Source organism: Notothenia rossii (assembly GCF_949606895.1).
Source record: "Notothenia rossii genome assembly, chromosome: 9".
NCBI classification, from domain to species: Eukaryota; Metazoa; Chordata; class Actinopteri; order Perciformes; family Nototheniidae; genus Notothenia; species Notothenia rossii.
In genome coordinates this window covers 62,252,213-62,272,371 of record NC_136907.1, presented here as the reverse complement: position 1 = coordinate 62,272,371, position 20,159 = coordinate 62,252,213, and the positions used below count along the sequence as shown (strand labels likewise).

The 20,159-nt window shown below is 41.6% G+C and overlaps 1 protein-coding gene across 3 annotated transcripts in view; it reads left to right on the top strand.

The window, feature by feature from the left end:
* ece2a (endothelin converting enzyme 2a) overlaps nucleotides 1–20,159 on the top strand; it is a 76,193-nt gene that overhangs the window by 29,309 nt on the left and 26,725 nt on the right. For 2 of the 3 annotated variants that reach the window (XM_079650502.1, XM_079650503.1), the window contains one exon: nucleotides 7,101–7,384. In XM_079650502.1, coding sequence (XP_079506628.1) covers nucleotides 7,101–7,384 — 284 coding nt within the window. Of the gene's footprint in view, nucleotides 1–766; nucleotides 876–7,100; nucleotides 7,385–20,159 lie in introns of all 3 variants that reach the window. The other variant, XM_079650504.1, reaches the window with a different exon arrangement.

Genomic DNA, 20,159 nt, shown 5'->3' with positions numbered 1-20,159 from the left:
ACACACACACACACACACACACACACACACACACACACACACACCCACACACACACACACACACACACACACTCCATCAAACAGTCACACTATCACGGGCGCCCGCTTAATTATTCAGTCACTAATTATCTCGTGTACCCGGTTACGTAACTGAGGTTGCTTTTGTGAGAGAAGGGGAAGAAGAGACTTGTAAGGAGAACTTGCCGGAAGAGCCGAGCGTTTGATTTGAGAACATTTCATCTGGCCACGTGCTGATGCAACTTCTCCGGAGCATCTGAAACTCCTTTATAAAACATGGAAATAAAGAATTTCTAAATCTGGCGAAGATGCAAAGGAGAGGCTGTGTTCAGATTAGCTTGTACGTACCCAAACATACAGCGTTTTGTTTATTTAAATATCCCTTTAGCACAAATAGATGCTAGCTGTTGATGTATGTGCACAATGTAATATAATGACAGTCTTATCTCTTCTCCCTCACCTCTCATTTCGCCCTTGTCTTGCTTTAGTAGTTTATCAACTCCAGCTTTATTCTTTTTTTCTGTCATGTTTTGTCATTGACAGGACAAATCCTTCTTTTCCTAACAATTAATTTTGACCTCTTTTGCTTTCCCTCTCCCCTTCCATGACTTCTTTCACACCCTCTGTTTGTTTAATTTGTTTTACTCTTTGTGTCCCCTGTCTCCTCTAGTGTTTTATCTTCCTTCTGCTTTTTTCCACCTCTACCTCTCCCCAATCCTTCCTCAATCCTCTCACTCCTCTGTCTCAGTGTGAGGCCGAACCAGCTGCGATGCTGTTTCAGTCAGCACAACTCTTGGAAAGCTGTGCATTTTTAATCAGAAACTCAGCTGAAGTTCAACACCATGAATGCCTTCAAGGTGAGACTGTCAGAAAGTTATCTCTAATCGTCTCTCTGTAAAACCCTGCCTTCAAGTGAGGTCCTTTGGAGCAGTAACAAATATAATTAGCTTTTTAATTTACCTTTGCCCGGTGGTTTGATTTCATGTAGTTCAAGATGCCTTAAGAGTCCATATAAGTAACATACATGTAAGACGAGTCTGTGCGTTCGTTGTGTGTCTGTAATTGCATGTAAATGTCAATAACTGCCTGTCATAATAATTCGTATAACTAATTAATCAAAAAACAGTGGGAGAAAATAACTTGAGGTAATTGGTTAAAAAAAGACCCACTGTGACACTGTCCACTTTCATCATTGTCACAGTGCACACACTCAAACACAGGCACATGTGCAGGCCCCCAATAACCTGACATGACCAGTCACAGTCAAAATCACACACACCAAGACTTGCTACACACATGTGAAATAAAAAATACTCGACTATGTTATATAAGTAATGTTTTTTTCGTAAAATGTTATTGAGTGACATGTCCAAACATCCACTCATACAACCGTAGGCACATACACTTACATGTAGCCTTGTGATTAATGTGCACGCACACACAAACACAAACACTTCACTATTCTTTTTTCCACATGTTGACATTTACAGTACTTGCAGCTGAACCCTGTGAAGGGTCACCGCGGTGTCAGTTTACCTCGGGCTAGCCCACACTCAGTGAGCGGGGGTGGTGGGCCTCCGTGTTGTTGCTAGAGCACATGCAACCATCAGCTTTCATCACCACTGGCCCCAGTCCCCATCCTTAATGTGTCTACACCAGTCTCAGATAAGACTGAGTACCCTGGATGCCTCTGACATCATGGAGTTTCCACTGCTGCGCCGTCTCACCGCACAGATAGCAGCTTTGATATTTCATACCGCTGGCTCCTTCGCAGGGGTTCCCCACCCACCACCCCTCCTGACCATAGATGGACTCTGTAGAGTTGCTGTTTATGTGGATGGAGGTCATCTGATCGCCCAAAGGTCAGATCTCCAACAGTTTAGGTTGTGTAAGAGTCAAGTAGCGTGACTTTAAACTAGTAAAATGACTACAAAGGAACCTTCAATCTTGGCTGACATTTGTGGTGTGAGGAGGGGCTGGGGTTGCATTCCAAATTAAGATGTGATTGTTTTGGAGAAAAACAAATCTTCTCATATTCTGATGAGCAGCACCGCTACATGGAAAACAAACTCATGTAAATATTTGATGTAATCTTCAAAGCGTAGCTATGAGTTTACATTTACCAGTCGACACTCTGCTGTAACACTATCCTGTATGCTTGTGCTATAAATGATGTGAGCACCCACGTAGGCAGCTATCTTGATTATTTAGCTTAGCAACGTGTTGGACGAGGTTTTCCTAGTGGGGGAAAACCCCAAAATACCGGCAGATGACAGTCGCACTTGTGAAACTCAGGTTTTTATCGAATTAGTTCTACTGTTTACAATAAAATCACGTCTGTTTTCTTCTCTTATGACATGTATTTCATGTATTTCATGGATTGATTGATTGAACTACATAAGCCTTTCCCTATCGTGGGGAAATTGTAATTTAACAGTATAATTTAGGAAGCTACATTCTGCTCATTTTTTTATTTTGTATTTCTTCCCTTTTTTTCTGCTGTTTGGTCAGACGACCGTGTACCGTGCAAAGGAACGGCGCATTATTCCAGTGGATTAACTCTGAGATTCTCCTTCCTGTGAGACTCACGTGTCAAGTGTTTTTCTTGAATATCAAAGGGTTTCTCAGGTCAGTCATGCAACAGGATACCATTGTTGGGCTGAGCATCACCAAGTCTGCAGGAAGGAACCTCCATGTTTGGACAACATTCCTCTCTGTGGCTGATTTTCTTCTCCTATTTAAAAAAACCAAAAACAACAACGTGGCATGTGCATCATTCCCTGTATAAACAGACACAGAGACATGAATAACAAATGCACTTTACACGTCACAAGCAGATGACGGGCGTTCACCACAATTTATTTTTATGAGGGGTAGGATGCTTTATAGGGGACAGGACTCACATTTTCCATCACATGCACACTCACACAGCCAGCAGAACGAGGTGATAGGACTCCTCTAACTATAGTCTGCCTCTCTGTCGCTCTGGATAATCCAGTTAGGATGCGTTATCAGGAGCTTTTAGCTTCCTGGCTTCCAGCTGGAGGAACAACAGACTCCAGGCTCCAGACTGGCATGGTATCCTGAATAAACCTTTGTCACATAAACGCACGTGATACATACACTGGAGGATCTGCCCTTACATGCACATAGAACTACATATCGCACTTAGATACTAACTAAGCACTTATATACTAACAAAGGACTGGCTTATCTAAAGCCTGTTGAGTAGCACTTGAAATGTGTTGGCTCTATGAAACCTAATGTACTTACAGTGGGGCAAAAAAGTATTTAGTCAGCCACCAATTGTGCAAGTTCTCCCACTTAAAAAGATGAGAGAGGCCTGTAATTTTCATCCTAGGTACACTTCAACTATGAGAGACAGAATGGGGGGAAAGAATCCAGGAAATCACATTGTAGGATTTTTAATGAATGAATTGGTAAATTCCTCGGTAAAATAAGTATTTGGTCACCTACAAACAAACAAGATTTCTGGCTCTCACAGACCTGTAACTTCTTCTTTAAGATCCTCCTCTGTCCTCCACTCGTTAACTGTATTAATGGCACTTGTTTGAACTCCTTATCAGTATAAAAGACACCTGTCCACGACCTCAAACAGTCACACTCCAAACTCCACTATGGCCAAGACCAAAGAGCTGTCAAAGGACACCAGAAACAAAATTGTAGACCTGCACCAGGCTGGGAAGACTGAATCTGCAATAGGTAAGCAGCTTGGTGTGAAGAAATCAACTGTGGGAGCAATTATTAGAAAATGGAAGACATACAAGACCACTGATAATCTCCCTCGATCTGGGGCTCCACGCAAGATCTCACCCCGTGGGGTCAAAATGATCACAAGAACGGTGAGCAAAGATCCCAGAACCACACGGGGGGACCTAGTCAATGACCTGCAGAGAGCTGGGACCAAAGTAACAAAGGCTACCATCAGTAACGCCGCCAGGGACTCAAATCCTGCAGTGCCAGACGTGTCCCCCTGCTTAAGCCAGTACATGTCCAGGCCCCTCTGAAGTTTGCTAGAGAGCATTTAGATGATCCAGAAGAGGATTGGGAGAATGTCATATGGTCAGATGAAACCAAAATAGAACTTTTTGGTAAAAACTCAACTAGACGTGTTTGGAGGAGAAAGAATGCTGAGTTGCATCCAAAGAACACCATACCTACTGTGAAACATGGGGGTGGAAACATCATGCTTTGGGGCTGTTTTTCTGCAAAGGGACCAGGACGACTGATCCGTGTAAAGGAAAGAATGAATGGGGCCATGTATCGTGAGATTTTGAGTGACAACCTCCTTCCATCAGCAAGGGCATTGAAGATGAAACGTGGCTGGGTCTTTCAGCATGACAATGATCCCAAACACACCGCCCGGGCAACGAAGGAGTGGCTTCGTAAGAAGCATTTCAAGGTCCTGGAGTGGCCTAGCCGGTCTCCAGATCTCAACCCCATAGAAAATCTTTGGAGGGAGTTGAAAGTCCGTGTTGCCCAGCGACAGCCCCAAAACATCACCGCTCTAGAGGAGATCTGCATGGAGGAATGGGCCAAAATACCAGCAACAGTGTGTGAAAACCTTGTGAAGACTTACAGAAAACGTTTGACCTCTGTCATTGCCAACAAAGGGTATATACCAAAGTATTGAGAGGAACTTTTGTTATTGACCAAATACTTATTTTCCACCTTAATTTGCAAATAAATTCTTTAAAAATCAGACAATGTGAATTTCTGGATTTTTTTTTTTCTCATTTTGTCTCTCATAGTTGAGGTATACCTAGGATGAAAATTACAGGCCTCTCTCATCTTTTTAAGTGGGAGAACTTGCACAATTGGTGGCTGACTAAATACTTTTTTGCCCCACTGTATTTGATTCTGTTTTCTTCAAGTTTGTATCTTCTTGGTCGAATGCACTTATTGTAAGTTGCTTTGGATAAAAGCGTCTGCTAAATGAAATGTAATGTAATATCAAACCACTTCTTCCCTCTGCAGTCTGAACGTGTGTGTGTGTGTGTGTGTGTATGTGCGTGTGTGCGTGTGTGCGTGTGTGCGTGTGTGTGTGTGCAGGTAAAGTTAGTAAGCGTGTGTGTGTTTGTGTGTTAGGGTCAGAGGTTGCGGGGGGCACCAGCTGATGTCACAAATCTAAAATAAGAATAGTTTCCTTGATGACAGCTTGGCGACTATAATTGTCGTGACAACCCCGAGGAATGACCTGTCATGTGACACCCCCGAGTGCATGGAAAAAGAAAACACAGATACACACACACACACACACACACACACACACACACACACACACACACACACACACACACACACACACACACACACACACACACACACAAGCTGTGTCAGCGGGGGGAAACCCTCTGGAAACAATGTATGGCATGCTTGGGGATTTGAGAGGGGAGTGCAGCAAGGATTTAACCCACTCTGGAGAGCACCAAACCTGGGCATGAAACAAGGCCACTGACCTTTTTAATTGAACCTTTAACTAAATATTATTTGTGGACGGATTGAATAATGCCATCATTTCTTATAATATCTCAGATTCTTTATTAGAAATATTCTTCTACGTTTTAATGCTAGCCTCTCTACATGCAACATGGGTTTTCCAAAGCTGTTGCTTGCTTTTGGCACACCTAAAGTAATGTTCTAAAATAGACAAATCTAAAATAACCTGTTGAGCCTTTGCAATTCAACCCTGAAACATTCTGTCTTCTTCCAGACATCCATAAAGAAAGCATTCAATGATATGTCCCTGTGACCCGCAATGCTGACATATTGCCTCCTTATATCTGAAGCCAACGTCACAGGGATAGCCATCAAGTGACACACACACACACACACACACACACACACACACACACACACACACACACACACACACACACACACACACACACACACCCCATCAGTGGAGTATAGCTGGTGTTGCTTATCTCCTAGTCACTTCATTTCTGTTTTCATAGTTTTTAATATACTGATTTCCGTTATCCATGTATGTATATGCCTGTCAAGACTAAGTCATTATAAGAGCACAACATACATGAGAGGTTTCTACAAGATACACACACACCTGAATGTGTTGCTAAGTGTGTGAGGCTGCTATCTGAATAGATCCTACAATCTAGTGCACATGTTCACACACACACACACTTACACAGCATTTGGAGGCTGGTAATTAGTTCGAAGCATAAAGGTGATAACAAGCGGCAGCCACACGTTTGCAGTGGAAGTCAAAGCCCCACCTCTCACACCCTCTTCCCCCCCGCCCCCCTCCCCCCAGATTCACCGACACACAGACTTCAATAAATGCAAGATTATATGATCATCTCCACGGCTAACACTCATGAACTTCACCTTTACTGACACTGTTTCTGTGCATCAGATAGTGTATATGTCCCCCCCACGTCCTCCGCCTACTGCACCTTTCCCTTTTTCTCCTGCATGTCTTCTCCACCCACACCTCCTCCTCCTCCTCTTCACATCCACACGATCTATGAGTCATCTGATCCAAAAGGTGAGATGCAGCATTCAGTAGATTATTTTCATCTTGACGTGCTACATGAGAGGCAATCTTCACTTTTTTCTTTTGTCCCCTTTCATTTCCTTCCCTGGCTTTCATCCATGCGTCACTCGGTGACAGTCTACAAGTTGAAAGCTTGTTGCTTGTGACAGATTTTGTGCAGTCTGAGGTCATGTTAGACGGCTCTCCCCTGAAAACACTTTATACGAGCGCCCATATGGTCGTCTGGAGTGTGTGGTTTCCATCTCTGCTTGGTGCTCATGATTGAATGGCAGCTTGATCAAATAAAGACTGTGTGTGTGGTGGCGATCCCCGTCATAACATCCTTTGTTTCCATGATAGGAAGTTACTCCTCAGTAATATTGTGTTGCCATATTGATAACACAATCATAAACTCATACTGGAAAACAGATTAGGGAGTTGAGTCATCAGAGACATATTGGTTTCAGTCTCCCTCCCTCTTTCTGTTCTTCTTCACCTATCATGCTCATCTTTCTCTAAGACCTTCTTTTATCTCCCGACATGATTCCCTTTTCTCTCCCTTCAGGTTGTGGAAACAGCAGTATGAGTGGAGACATGTACAGTGCCGGTTACCGCTCCATCACCAACATAGACTACTCTTCTGTGTGCATCAGTACAATGGGTGCCAGGTACAGCCACTGCCTGGGAATGACCTGGCAACAGATGGACGTGCGCCAACTCTCCTTTCCTGAAGCGTCCTTTGATGTCATTCTTGAGAAGGCCACGCTGGACGCCATCATGGTGGAAGAGAAGTCACCTTGGGAGGTGTCTCCTGACACCGCCTGTTTCATTCACCAAGCACTCACAGAGGTACAATTCAAAACTGATGAGGGTTAAATGTTTCTTGAACTAAGATGAGACTAAGGTCAAAGTCCTTGCCAAAATGTATTGATTTTTGGCAAAACATACGCTGGGATTTTAAGCGGATGTGCAGTTGCGTTTCATATCCTGTTGTGTTCTAGGGAGGGGTCATGCATTTTGAAACAATTTTTTTTTAAAGTTTTTCTCTTTTACATCTGCGCTTGCTTATATATTTGCGAAGAGGTTTTTGTGCCTTGCCCCCAGTTTCTTTTGGGAGATGTGTTTGAGTAGGGGAGCATCCTCAAACTCACAGAAAGACTATTTGGTTGAAAGAAAACCCTTTATTGACAATTCAGGTGTGATTACGTGCAGTTTTTTTCCTTTTTGCTTTAACTGGCCGAAGAGCAGATCCTTCAAGTGAAGTCCAGTAGTGCACAGAGAATACGAATCTGAATTTTACTCAAAAAGCCTCCATATTGTGTGCGATGTCTGTGTGTTTGCGTACTGAGACACAGATGAAAAACTTCACCTGTCATAGCTAATACTAAAGTCCAACCTCAAAATGTCATCAGTATGGTAATGAAATAACAACTCTTCAGCTCCAGCAGTCTTTCAATGGGGTTCAATGCTGTGAGGGGTACCTTTTAGAGTTCACTTTGTCCCTTAACTGACATGTGCACTTGGATTAAGCACAAAGTACTATATATTTGCGTTTTCCTCAATAAATTGGAAGCTAATGAAACGTACAAGACTTTGTTTCCAACTTCTATACTACAAGAGTTGGAAGATGTTTTTATTCTAGAAGACTGGCCTTTGTCTGAAGTGAAGCACAAAACAAAACTCTTCTGGTCAGTATCATTCAAGCTACTGGAGTCTTTGCATGCCTGCGATGATTTGAATGCACTGCTACAGTGAGCGTAATCTCCGAATGACTTATCTGACAGTGGAATCAGTCATAGTGGCACTTTACATTTCCACTCCATCTCCACAGCCCTCAGTTGACTTCCATGACGTGGAGTGCTATTCAGCGGCTGGCTGCAGCGCTAACCACCACTGTGTCAATGTGACAATGACAATGTTTTGGCCATTAGCCATGCTTGACCTTGACTCCGCAAGACAAGAGAACGCTGCTATCAAACTAGAGTAGGTGACTCCCGAGCTCTGAATTGAAAATAATTACTCATTATGCACTCACTGCCACATGCAGAGCACCTGCTAAATGGGTTGTTATTCAAAGTTGAGTTTGTTATTACAGCTATAGTTTACGCTCAATAAACAGATGGAATATATAATTACAGTAAATGCAACGGTGTGAAATGTCAGGTTGTGTGAATCATTTGAATGAAAGCAGGCAGAGGACTAAGTACAACTAATGTTAATGCACATCTGAACTGATGTTTTCAAAGAACACATCAATTATAAATATTATGGAGCTTTTCCGGTGAATAATCCAATGAAAATGTAGCAATCAGTTGGCTTCCACAATGTGTTATGCTGATGAAAAACAGTCTATATATTTATTATAAAGTCAACTGACAATTATTACAATTTGGAAAAGGACTACTAGTTATCTATCGCCATAAAGATGCAGCTTTACAAAAGTTTTATAAGGAAGATCCCTCATGAACAAGTCTGTCAGGCCCAAAAAATACTCATAGTGAGTTTTAGTGAGGAAACGCATACTAAAAAAGCATTAATGCGGCATAAGCACGCGAGCAAAATGTACTTGTGTGGTGACGCAAAAGGGTGAAAAAAAGGTGTCGGCAGTGTTAGCATAAACTGCAGGAGCTAGCAACGACTGCATTGCACGTAATTAGTCGAACATTATTGTTATTTTATCGCATTTGACACTAGTACTCTACTGTTAGCAGTGTCCTTCCTTCGTTGCTGATTGTTTTGTTTTCAACATTCAATTCTAACTGTCTTAAACTGGGAGTAGAAATCGGTATTCCCTGAATGTAGAGGCTTTCAATCCTTAAAGTGGCTGAATATTCCAGAATGTTGCTATTTTGATTATTTGTAGAGTGTTGCAGCCCATAATAAGTGCATAGTTTTTTAAATGGTGACAACCTGAATTGACAAAACACTGTTTTGTCACTGGATAAAATAGATGTGTCTTTCAAATAAAGGGATTGGCCTGATAAATTGCTTGCCATATATAACAGTAATTCCTGGGAGAAGATTAGGCCTGAGAAATGTTTTCAGACGGAAGAATCTAAAGGCTCTTCTCACCCTGACTTAATGCTGTGAGTTTAACCAGGGACAAGCTTGACTCAAGGAGTAAACAAAAGCAAATACTGTGCTGTATATGTGCCAATTTGTAAAGGACAGACAATAGCCTCACACGCTCACTCAGTAGTGCTGGGTGTTTTCCTCCAACAGAAGGACGTATTAAAGGAGGATCAGTGAGTGAGTTTGGGGGGCAGATGCGAGGATTTGACTTCCCTTCAAAGGAAGTGAAGCTGAAGTCACGAAGCAGCCCTATTTGAAAGCCATTACACTTTAAGATTCAAGTTCCTTCTCTGTCATCACAGCTCTCACCATCTCTTCTTCTCACTCCCGCCTCTCCCTCTTTTTTTACCCTCATTTCCACTTTGGTTTCTATCACCTGCTCTATGCTCAGGGCTGTGAGGAGATGGTGATGTGTGATTGTGTTCATGTTCTCTTTCTGCTGCACTCTGTGTGTGTGTGTGTGTGTGTGTGTGTGTGTGTGTGTGTGTGTGTGTGTGTGTGTGTGTGTGTGTGTGTGTGTGTGTGTGTGTGTGTGTGTGTGTGTGTGTGTGTGTGTGTGTGTGTGTGTGTGTGTGTGTGTGTGTGTGTGTGTGTGTGTGTGTGTGTGTGTGTGTGTGTGTGTGTGTGTGTGTGTGTGTGCGATCATCACAGAGAAGTCGATAGCTCTCTGCGGTTGTCTATTTTTGCTCCCTCACTTACTCGTATGGGTACAGCAGTCACGATTCGAGTTAATGTTTTGCAGCAATGTGGGTTCAGAGCCTGCTTTGAAGAAAGAAGCATACTTTCATAATGATTGCAGATTGCGAGGCGTGATAAATAAAAGCAAGAAAAAGTGCCCGAGTGATGAAAAACGGAAGAGATCCCTGAAGAATATGTTGCTGAATTCACACAAGGAAGAGGGCATTGAAGGGCGAAGGAGAAAGAGTAGAGGTAGGAGAGAAGGGAAACAAGGATACAAAGTAAAAAAATGGGAAAAAGGTGACAAAAACCAGGACTGACAGAAAGCTAATGAGCAGAGCACCAGCGTGAGACTGATGGGAAGAAGGTAGCAAAGGAGAGGAAAGAAGAGAGAGGGGAGGGAAAAGAGTGCTCTCATGTATAAAAAGAAAGAAATACAGGTGACAATAAAACAATTGCTACCACTTCACATCCACATATCTTATTTCCCAGCCTGTTCACAAACCATGTATGTTGCGGTTTGTTAAGATGTTAATGCGTAGAGCAAACACCCATTGAGTGAATGCAGCACACGGTCATCACTGGAGCCTATCAAGGACACACGCTGTAAATAGAAGCATGCTACAATCACTGTTTTGTTTTTGTAAAATCTCACAACAGCGGCCGTGGTGAACTGAGGTGTGACATTTATTTCACAGCCTGACATGCTCTGTGAATGACTTTTACCGTTGCTATGGAAACTCTTTCGTTAGTTATCATCTCAGATTAAGACTTTTAATTGCCAACCACAGTCCTGTTTAAAGAGGTAAAGATATGGGCTCAATCAAAGGGAACATGTTAGTAGAGATTTGGCTTTGCGAGGCGGTCAAAGGGCAGACTGAAGGACTGTCCCCGGTGTCTGATTATTATTTTTGGCTCAAGGTCACTGAGGTAGAGACGGTTGAAAATACAAGGTCTAAAATATAAGTTTACAATTGGGTGACTGCAATTTCAGGTAATTAGTGAGAGAATGTGTGTGATGTGCAACAGATGAGGTAAAACTGTAAGACTTTGTGAAGTTTTTGGAGTTTTGTAACTAATATCACATTTTCTTGTTGTGTTTCGGACACTGTTATTGATGTTCGATGGGTTTAATTGGCCCAAAATGGTCAGTTTTGTGGCAGAAAATGTGAATCCTACACTTCAAAATACTGTGGCCTGCTCTGATGGATCAATTCAGACTCATTTGTCCTGACCTCATTTCTGCTGCTGTTAAAAGTCCGCCAACCAAAGTGTGTGGTGGACATAAACCTTATTACACCTGCTATTTGTTATAGAAGTAAAATGACCTACTTCTAACATTAATGATGACTGAGTTTGTTTGAGTGGCATCTGTGTTTTTATACGAAAAACTTCCCAGTAGAGAAGTCTATTGATATATAAAAAGAAAAATATGGCCTTTTTTATATTACTACATGTAGGAGTTCATACCTACATCTGGCAATTTTCAAATAAAGTATGACTTTTTGGGCCAATTTCTGCGTAATGCAAAATCCCTAGTGACCAGTTTCAAAACAATGGAATAGAATTAGGCGGGGAACCACCTGATGGTATTACATTTTAAACATTCAAAGAAAGGTGTCATCCAAGAGCCTAGCATTTTCCCTGCTTTTTTAGGTTTTTCAGTTCAAAAAGAAAAAAATGTGTGAGAATATATTTAATATTTAGTGATTAAATCCACATGGTTGACTTACCCTTTCATTTGTGTATGACATATGTGGGGGAAACTTCTGTGTAGCAATGCAGTGGGAGTCACCGACTCATGAAGGAGACACGGGATGAGCAGGAGCTTTGATGTCAAACACTGATGGTTTATTTAGGAGCTTCGGCTGGAGAATTCACAAAACAAATCACAGCAGTCACGGTCTGACTGCACGGGAGAGTTGCCACATCAATTCTGGAGCGCCTCTCTCTCGTTAGACCTTTTAACTGGTTTCACAGAGAGTAATCAACATATTTGAGAAGATAGCCTAAACAGCTGGGAACACTGAGTTACTTGCATCTTACACTTATGGCCTCAAGTCCACAAACACCAAGAAGGAAGTGTCCCAGTGTACCCACAACAATAAACCATCTGTGACCTAGAGTTGCCCGGTCATATTAATGGGAACAACAACATTATGGCTGAAGCAGCCCATTTCCTTAAAGGAGATAACAGACGTCAGGGTTGGTCATACACGTCAAAGGGCAAAAAGGTTAGATATCTAGGAGTCTAGGAGAATTATTCCCTAACAACATATATCCCCTCATCTGAATGAAATGCTACCTTTGATATCAGTTCAGTTTATCCAGAAGGTTAATTTAGGCACATTTTATCCAAACATATATTTTCATTTAGCTTAATTAAAGTGTGCAGGGAGTTGAAGATAGATGCCTTCGCACAATCCCAATGAATCCCCATCTCCACAGGGCTACATTATTGGAAAAAACGGAATTTCCACCCACACATGACGGGGGAGGCTCCTGTCGTGACATCCTCGCGCGTTGGTTTGATGCAGAGTGGAAGACGTTCTCTGACATTGATTGGTTGTCCCTGAACCCTTCCTCCATTACCGGGAAACTAGGACGCCTGCTGGGAACACGGCCCCTGGGGAACATTCTTATTAAGACACAAAAACACACACACACACACACACACACACACACACACACACACACACACACACACACACACACACACACACACACACACACACACACAGCATACAGTCATGCACACACAAATTAGCTGCAGTCTTATTTTTCAGTTTGACAAATATGTTCTTGTGAAGCTCAAATATCACTTTGTGTTTTTGTCTTTCTAGGCTTCTCTTGAAATTAACTTTACTCTTAATATTAACACAGATTTAATACAAAATCTTGAAATAGGAGTTTCTGCCATAGCAGTCACAACTTTGTAGTGTAAGCATTGTCACTGAAATTGTTTTAAGTAAAACATAGTGATATATTTGAAAACAGTTTAGCAAATACCGTAACAGCAAACATGTGCTAAATGTGGCTAACTTAATTTGTTATCTTAGCAGCTCAGGTGCAACAATTTATATTTGTTTTACCTATAAAGAAACACACTTTTACCCTAAATAAAAACACATTTTATACTATTGTATGTGGTAATAATTTAAATGGAGAAATACTGACCATACTGCATGGTATACAGCACGTCTAGGAACTCAGCTCTTGGTGCAGGGCTTTTCAAAGTTTGACTCTTTAGCACCATTAGAAGTAAGCCCAACCATTATCTGTTCCTGCATTGTGCCCATTGATGTCATGACGGCTGTCACTGAAAACTTAAAAAAAATCATTCTCAGGCAAGTTCTTGAAATATAAAGAGTGTTTGTAGCTGAACTATATCTTTTACATCACTACTTGTGTTGTGTTTGAGTTTATAAACCAGCCTTGTGAGCCCCTTTTTCTCTCACATCTTTCTTACACATAAGCTTTTGTATTTTCTTATGCTTATGTGTTTGTTAATGTGTGTGTGTGTGTGTGTGTGTGTGTGTGTGTGTGTGTGTGTGTGTGTGTGTGTGTGTGTGTGTGTGTGTGTGTGTGTGTGTGTGTGTGTGTGTGTGTGTGTGTGTGTGTGTGTGTGTGTGTGTGTGTGTGTGTGTGTGTGTGTGTGTGTGTGTGTGTGTGTGTGTGTGTGTGTGTGAGTGCGTGCATAAATATGGTTCTGCATTTACACGTGTCTTTATGCAGGATTTTTTGTGTATATTTATATTGTATGTGTGAGGATCAGCAAATGGACGAGTAAGCCCAGGCTTCACACCCCTCCAGAGATTTTCACACAGATCAGGGAAGATTCTCTGCACGTGCTCCGTCAAACATTCTCAACCCTCATTGGCTGAACGCGTTTCCCACACGCACAAACAAAGAATGGCTTCTTTAAAACAACACAAACATGATTCACCATAGTAAGGGTTTACCCTATACATTTAATACCACATTATGTCTTTTTAGTCGCACCTGAAAATGACATTGCACAATGGTTTATGAATATGTTTATTATTATAATTAAGTATTTATTGAGGTAAAAGTGTATTTGAGTGCAAACGCACTTGATCATTAGATATATTTATTGCAAGTCATTACATTCAATAAATACATTCCTTTTGTACACATGTTCTACAGTTCCCCTCATGTCCTCTCTCCCAGTTAATCCAATGCAATCTCTGCACTTTTCACCTACTGCTCCCTTTTTTTATCTGTGGATATTTTTGTTAATCCAGCGTTATGGTTTGTCCCAGCTGCGAATAGGGAAGCTCTCAGAGCCAGACACACCCTCCCTCCCCCCCCCCCCCCCCCACTCAAACAAAGACTTCAAGTTTAAGAGACTGTCCACATGCAAAGAGCCTGCCTGCAGTCAGCTGTCAGATAAAACTGTTTACCATGTGTCATAGAGTAAATGTCCTTCCTGGTACTACATGCTTTAATGCACACGTTACATGCATCAATACATACTTGATGAATAACACACTTTGAACAAACACACACAGTATTGGTAATTATTGTTATTATGTACCTAATTGCAGTGTTGCTGTTGGAAACGCACACATCCCCCCCCCCCCCGCATCTTAACAGACAATAAAGTGTGTGCAAAGGACCGAGATTTGAATCTTCAGAAACTGCTGTTTACCGTGTTTGAGAGTGAGCAGTCAATAAGCAGAGTGAGAGAGATACATTCAGATTAAAATGGTACATGACAAAAACCTGAGGGAGGAAGTTTAAAGAAAACACCTTAGAAGGGGATTTAGAGACCAACAACAAATCGCACACTGCAGTAGCATTGAAGAGTTGAAAGTGATGAAAATGGCGGCAAAAGCTGATCGAATGTTTTTAGGCACAATGTCCTTCCCAGCTCACCGTTGCCTAGACGACCGGTATCGACTACAGAGCACTGTTCCTATGGAAACAACGGATGCCTAAAGGAGCAGGATAATTCATTGGAATAAAATAATAAGGGAGAGAGGGATAAGGAAAACTAGAGACAGGAAAAGTAAAAGAGGGGAAGATAATGAGGGAGAGAAGAAAGTGTAGCTCGGCAGAGGTGTGGTCAGAAAAACCTGAAAAGAAAAATCACTGGGAACTAAATTGTGGCAAGGTTGTATTATAGTGAATGTACTGTCTTTGTTTTTACGGACTTCCATCTTTATCTCTGCAGTTTATCTTAAAATTGACTGCAGCTGCTTATCCAGGTGACACAACGGAAAGGATGAGCTGGAAGGGAGAAAAGCTACATCTAGAGTAAATGTGTAGAAAATCAATGTAAGCCACAGCGAAGTGGAGTACACCCCTTGAAGAAGGTTATTAGATCACGTAAATCTTCAAGGTGTGTGTGTGTGTGTGTGTGTGTGTGTGTGTGTGTGTGTGTGTGTGTGTGTGTGTGTGTGTGTGTGTGTGTGTGTGTGTGTGTGTGTGTGTGTGTGTGTGTGTGTGTGTGTGTGTGTGTGTGTGTGTGTGTGTGTGTGTGTGTGTGTGTGTGTGTGTGTGTGTGTGTGTGTGTGTGTGTGTGTGTGTGTGGGTGAGACTGCTCATGCTGGGATGTTTTTTTATTCCTCAGCCTTTTATAACCAATCACCGTTAGTCAGTCTATAGTAGTCCCAAACCTTTCCTGTCTGTAGCCTCACAGCCCTGTCAGAGGTTTTCGACCCCTTTATCGTCGTCATACCTCATGTCCTAAATGTGTTGGTATAAAATGGATATTATCTGATGTTCGTATTATCTCACAAGGCGTAGCCAATGTTGTTGAAGGTTAGTCTCTGTTTTCTTTTTGTTCAGTAGCTTTGCTTTAGTCTATTGATCCATCAGCCGGGATTAAAAAAAAATACACGTCAGTAGGGGCTTGGACTGGGAGCCTTAGGGTCGACGGTTCAAGTCCCCGAACAGACCTAAAATATGGAGTATAGACTGCTACTTTGAGAGGTCCCAGTTCACCTCCTGGGCCCTGCCGTGGTGCCCTTGAGCAAGGTACCGGACGCATGTGTGTGTGACCATTAAAGAGGGTCTCGTCCTCCAATTCTATATATCTATGGTGATTTTTAAGGGAAGTTTTCCTTCCCTGTAGAGTAGGTTTTTGTTCTTGTAAATAATCTACAAACATAAAACTCCTATGTTCCCTCCAGAGGGAGATTCGATAGGACGAACTCTCCCTTTCTGCCTCTGTCCCAATCTTTCCCTTTTTATTTTTTTTCTGCGATCAATGAATGCAACAGAATCGATACAGACACTTTTCTCTCATTAATGCCTTTCAAAGTCAGAAAGCAGGGAGAGTGGGAAAGGCGGCTTGACTGAAATGCTTTGTGTTAACTGTTTCGTTCTGCTGTTGAAAGTTTTTATTTCAGTTCAGGACAGTTAAGTAGATTTTACATTTAGTCAGACATCACTGTTATTAATTTAGTCTCTATTGACACATTGGAGAATGTATTACTTGATGCATTGCACATTAAATGAAGGAATCATGAAAAATGCAGGCTTATGCTTTCGAGAGTGCTATTTTAAGACAGTGAATGGTATGGGCAGTGTGAAAGGAAGATCAGTCAAAACTATCGTCCAACTCTAAGGAAAACATTGCTTTTTCACATTTGTGTGTGCATTGAAAAACACAAGTGTGGATCGTGAAATACAAGTGTGAATCCTTTTGCGGATCGTGAAATACAAGTGTGAATCCTTTTGCGGATCGTGAAATACAAGTGTGAATCCTTTTGCGGATCATGAAATACAAGTGTGAATCCTTTTGCGGATCATGAAATACAAGTGTGAATCCTTTTGCGGATCATGAAATACAAGTGTGAATCCTTCTGTGTGCATGTGTGTATTATGAGACTGTTCTGAGCCCATATTAAAAGCATCAGTCTGGTGTACTTTGAGCACAACATGAATGTATGGATACAGCTCTCAACACTCAGATGAAAGAGAGCTGTATACTTTTCAATGATCCAAACATCTTTAGAATATGATCACAACCAATAACAAATCATTTAAACTTGTTTATTCTTATCTTATGTTACCTTTAGTTAGTATTCTTTCTTTTTATTTATGCATATTTTACTAATCACTCCCCTTTTAAACCGTATAGTACACATTGGAAGGATTTCTTACTTTATTTTTTACAACTAGGCAATATATAATCGATAAAGGTGTGCTCTCTCTAGCTCTCTCTCCAGTGGCGGCGCTAGGGGGTGGCTACTTGGGCTCAAGCCCCGGATGTTTTCTGAAAAGCCCCGGATGTTTTATTTAAAAAAATTAAAAATATATATTTTTTAAATGTCTCGGGAGTAATGTGCAGTACCGGAGTCCACCAGAGAGGCAGCCGCTGCGGGACAGTAGCCTGCATACCGCGTAGCCTTCCCTGCCCTGAAGAAGAAGTGATCCTTCCTAGTGCCCAGCGCCATATGGCTCTGCTAGAGTCTGACGAGTTTTAAGCTAATAGCCTATAAAGTTATGGATAGTAGAAAGTTATTTTCATTGAAAAAGGCGCCACAAGCTGCAGCAGCAGCAGTATCAGCAGCTGACAACAATGTCATCACCAGCAGTGAAGAAATGGATGATGTTTCAGGTTCGTGAATCTAATGATGATATCTGCACTCTGGCTGACTGAGTAAGAAGTGAAAAAGAGTGATGTAATGTTAATCTTATAGCTAGTAAACATGGAGTAACCACACTAATTATACCCGTATATGTTAGTATGTATACAGAACATGACTAAAAATTATCCTAAGACATAACGTTAACCCTTCATACCTCAGTCTACCTTTAAGACACTAAAATAACGTATTCCAATTGTTATATTGTTTTGGAATTATACCGGCTCTCGTTTCAGTACACTTAAAAACGGAACCATAGCAACGGAACTGACAGGCAACGGAACTGACAGGCAACCCTCTGAATCATTCTCCGATTGGCTGTCACTGCATCCACTCTGAGTGTCAGATTCAGAAACGTGACTCATGGGCCCTGCCTCAGGTCGACTATTTTCATTTCCTCGCTCCTCGGTCCTCGGTCCTCGGTCTCACCGGAAGTTGATTTGTCTGCGCCATCTTGAGTACCGTCCCATGGCTCTTATTTCTGCCGGAGGACCAAGGATTGAGGAGCGAGGAGCGATAATGGAGGAGCAATAATCGAGGAACCACCAGTCCATCCTCCGATGAAATCCTCAGATACTCGCCCCGCCCCCTTACTGTGTATCGCTCACTGATTGGACGATGCTTCTTGTTCTTGACATGAGAGCAGTACCCCAGCGGAGTGAAGAAAATAAATTAAACTCACGAGAGTCACTCCTCAGTTTAAACTGTGTTTTGTTCCAATTCATGTATCATTTAGTTACAAATATGTGATATATCTGAACAACAAAGTGGTCAAAAATCATTTTATTCATTTATTGGAAACATTTTCATGATCGCTTTTTCCGTTTTATATTTTCATTTACTGTCATTTCCATTCAGTCAGTCATTAAGTGCTATTAAAATGTTAATGTGCTGCATATCCACACAAACAAACAAAGTGTGCAATCCAATGAATGTTAATCTAACTCGGTTTTGATAGATAATATATATCTTTTTCTTCTCTCAATTATTTTATTTCTATTGTGCACTCTAATCAATATTAATCAAACTATTGTTCGTTTATACATTTTAAGAATGGCGTTTATCTTTCTTGATTTTATTTATTGGGGTCTACAACAGATGATACAAATGTTTGTGTCAGTAAATGTGTGGCAGGGGTGTTTGTGAAAATAACGGGGACAGAGCTGCTGTCAGACCAACAGCTGTAGGGCGTCATGACAAACGGACGTCGCTTCACGTGACGCTCCGGAGGAAAGGAAGTCCCATTGCTCTTAAAACTAATTTCCCTGTTTCCTGTGGTTTCCTTGCGTCCCTCCATGCTTCCCTGGAGGGAGGGACTAAACACAGGGAAACGACGCAAGTGAGGGAAGCAAGGATTTAATTTAACCAACCTGAGACGGGGCCTTTACGTCACAAACAAAGATAGTGGATGAGAATAGATCTATAAAATGATAAGCAATGCGCCAGAATCAAGGTGAGACTATCCGCATCCCTTAAAACTCTACGCACATTCGTTTCACCAAAATAAGTAAACAACTGTATTGGAGTGAGTTAAGGCATTAGTTTGCTTCATTAAAGGGTGTTAATGAATAAGTGTTCTCCAGTGCCTTTCGTCCGCTTTAAGGTATTATTAAGGTAGGGTTAATGTTGCTCTCAAAGAGCACCAGATTGATGCTTTTAACTTCAATATTTAAAAAAAAATCTTCCCAGGGGGAGTATGCCCCTGGAACCCCCTTGAGAAGGTGATGACCCCCCTAAAGGATGTTAGGTCCACCCCCCAGTTGTAAAAAAAATAGCACTTTACCCATGCACCCACCAACAACTCCTGGGCTAAGTCCCGGATCTCCTACAATCCTTTATCCGCCACTGTTTCTCTCTCTCTGTCTCGCTCGCTCACAGAGGCTGTGTGCTCCTCCGTGGCGATGACGGCTTGCGTTAAAAAAATAAAAAAAATATCACAAAGATATAACATTGAAATCATTTAATGATATAAGAGCCGAATATGACATTTCAAATAAGGATTTTTTCAGATACCTGCAAATTAGGAACGTGATCCAATCAATTATTAAAAGCAATAAATTGGGATCGGGATTGTTGGAAGAGGAGGAGATATTGATGTCATCGAGCACGATCAAAGGTACAATTAGAGAATTGAATGCAGTTTTTTCTAAAAGAGCTCAGTCATCCTTTCTAACTTTAAAAAAGATCTGTGAAAAAGACTTAGGGATGCAGATAGATGAAACCACTTGGCTGAATATCTGTGAAAGAACACACTT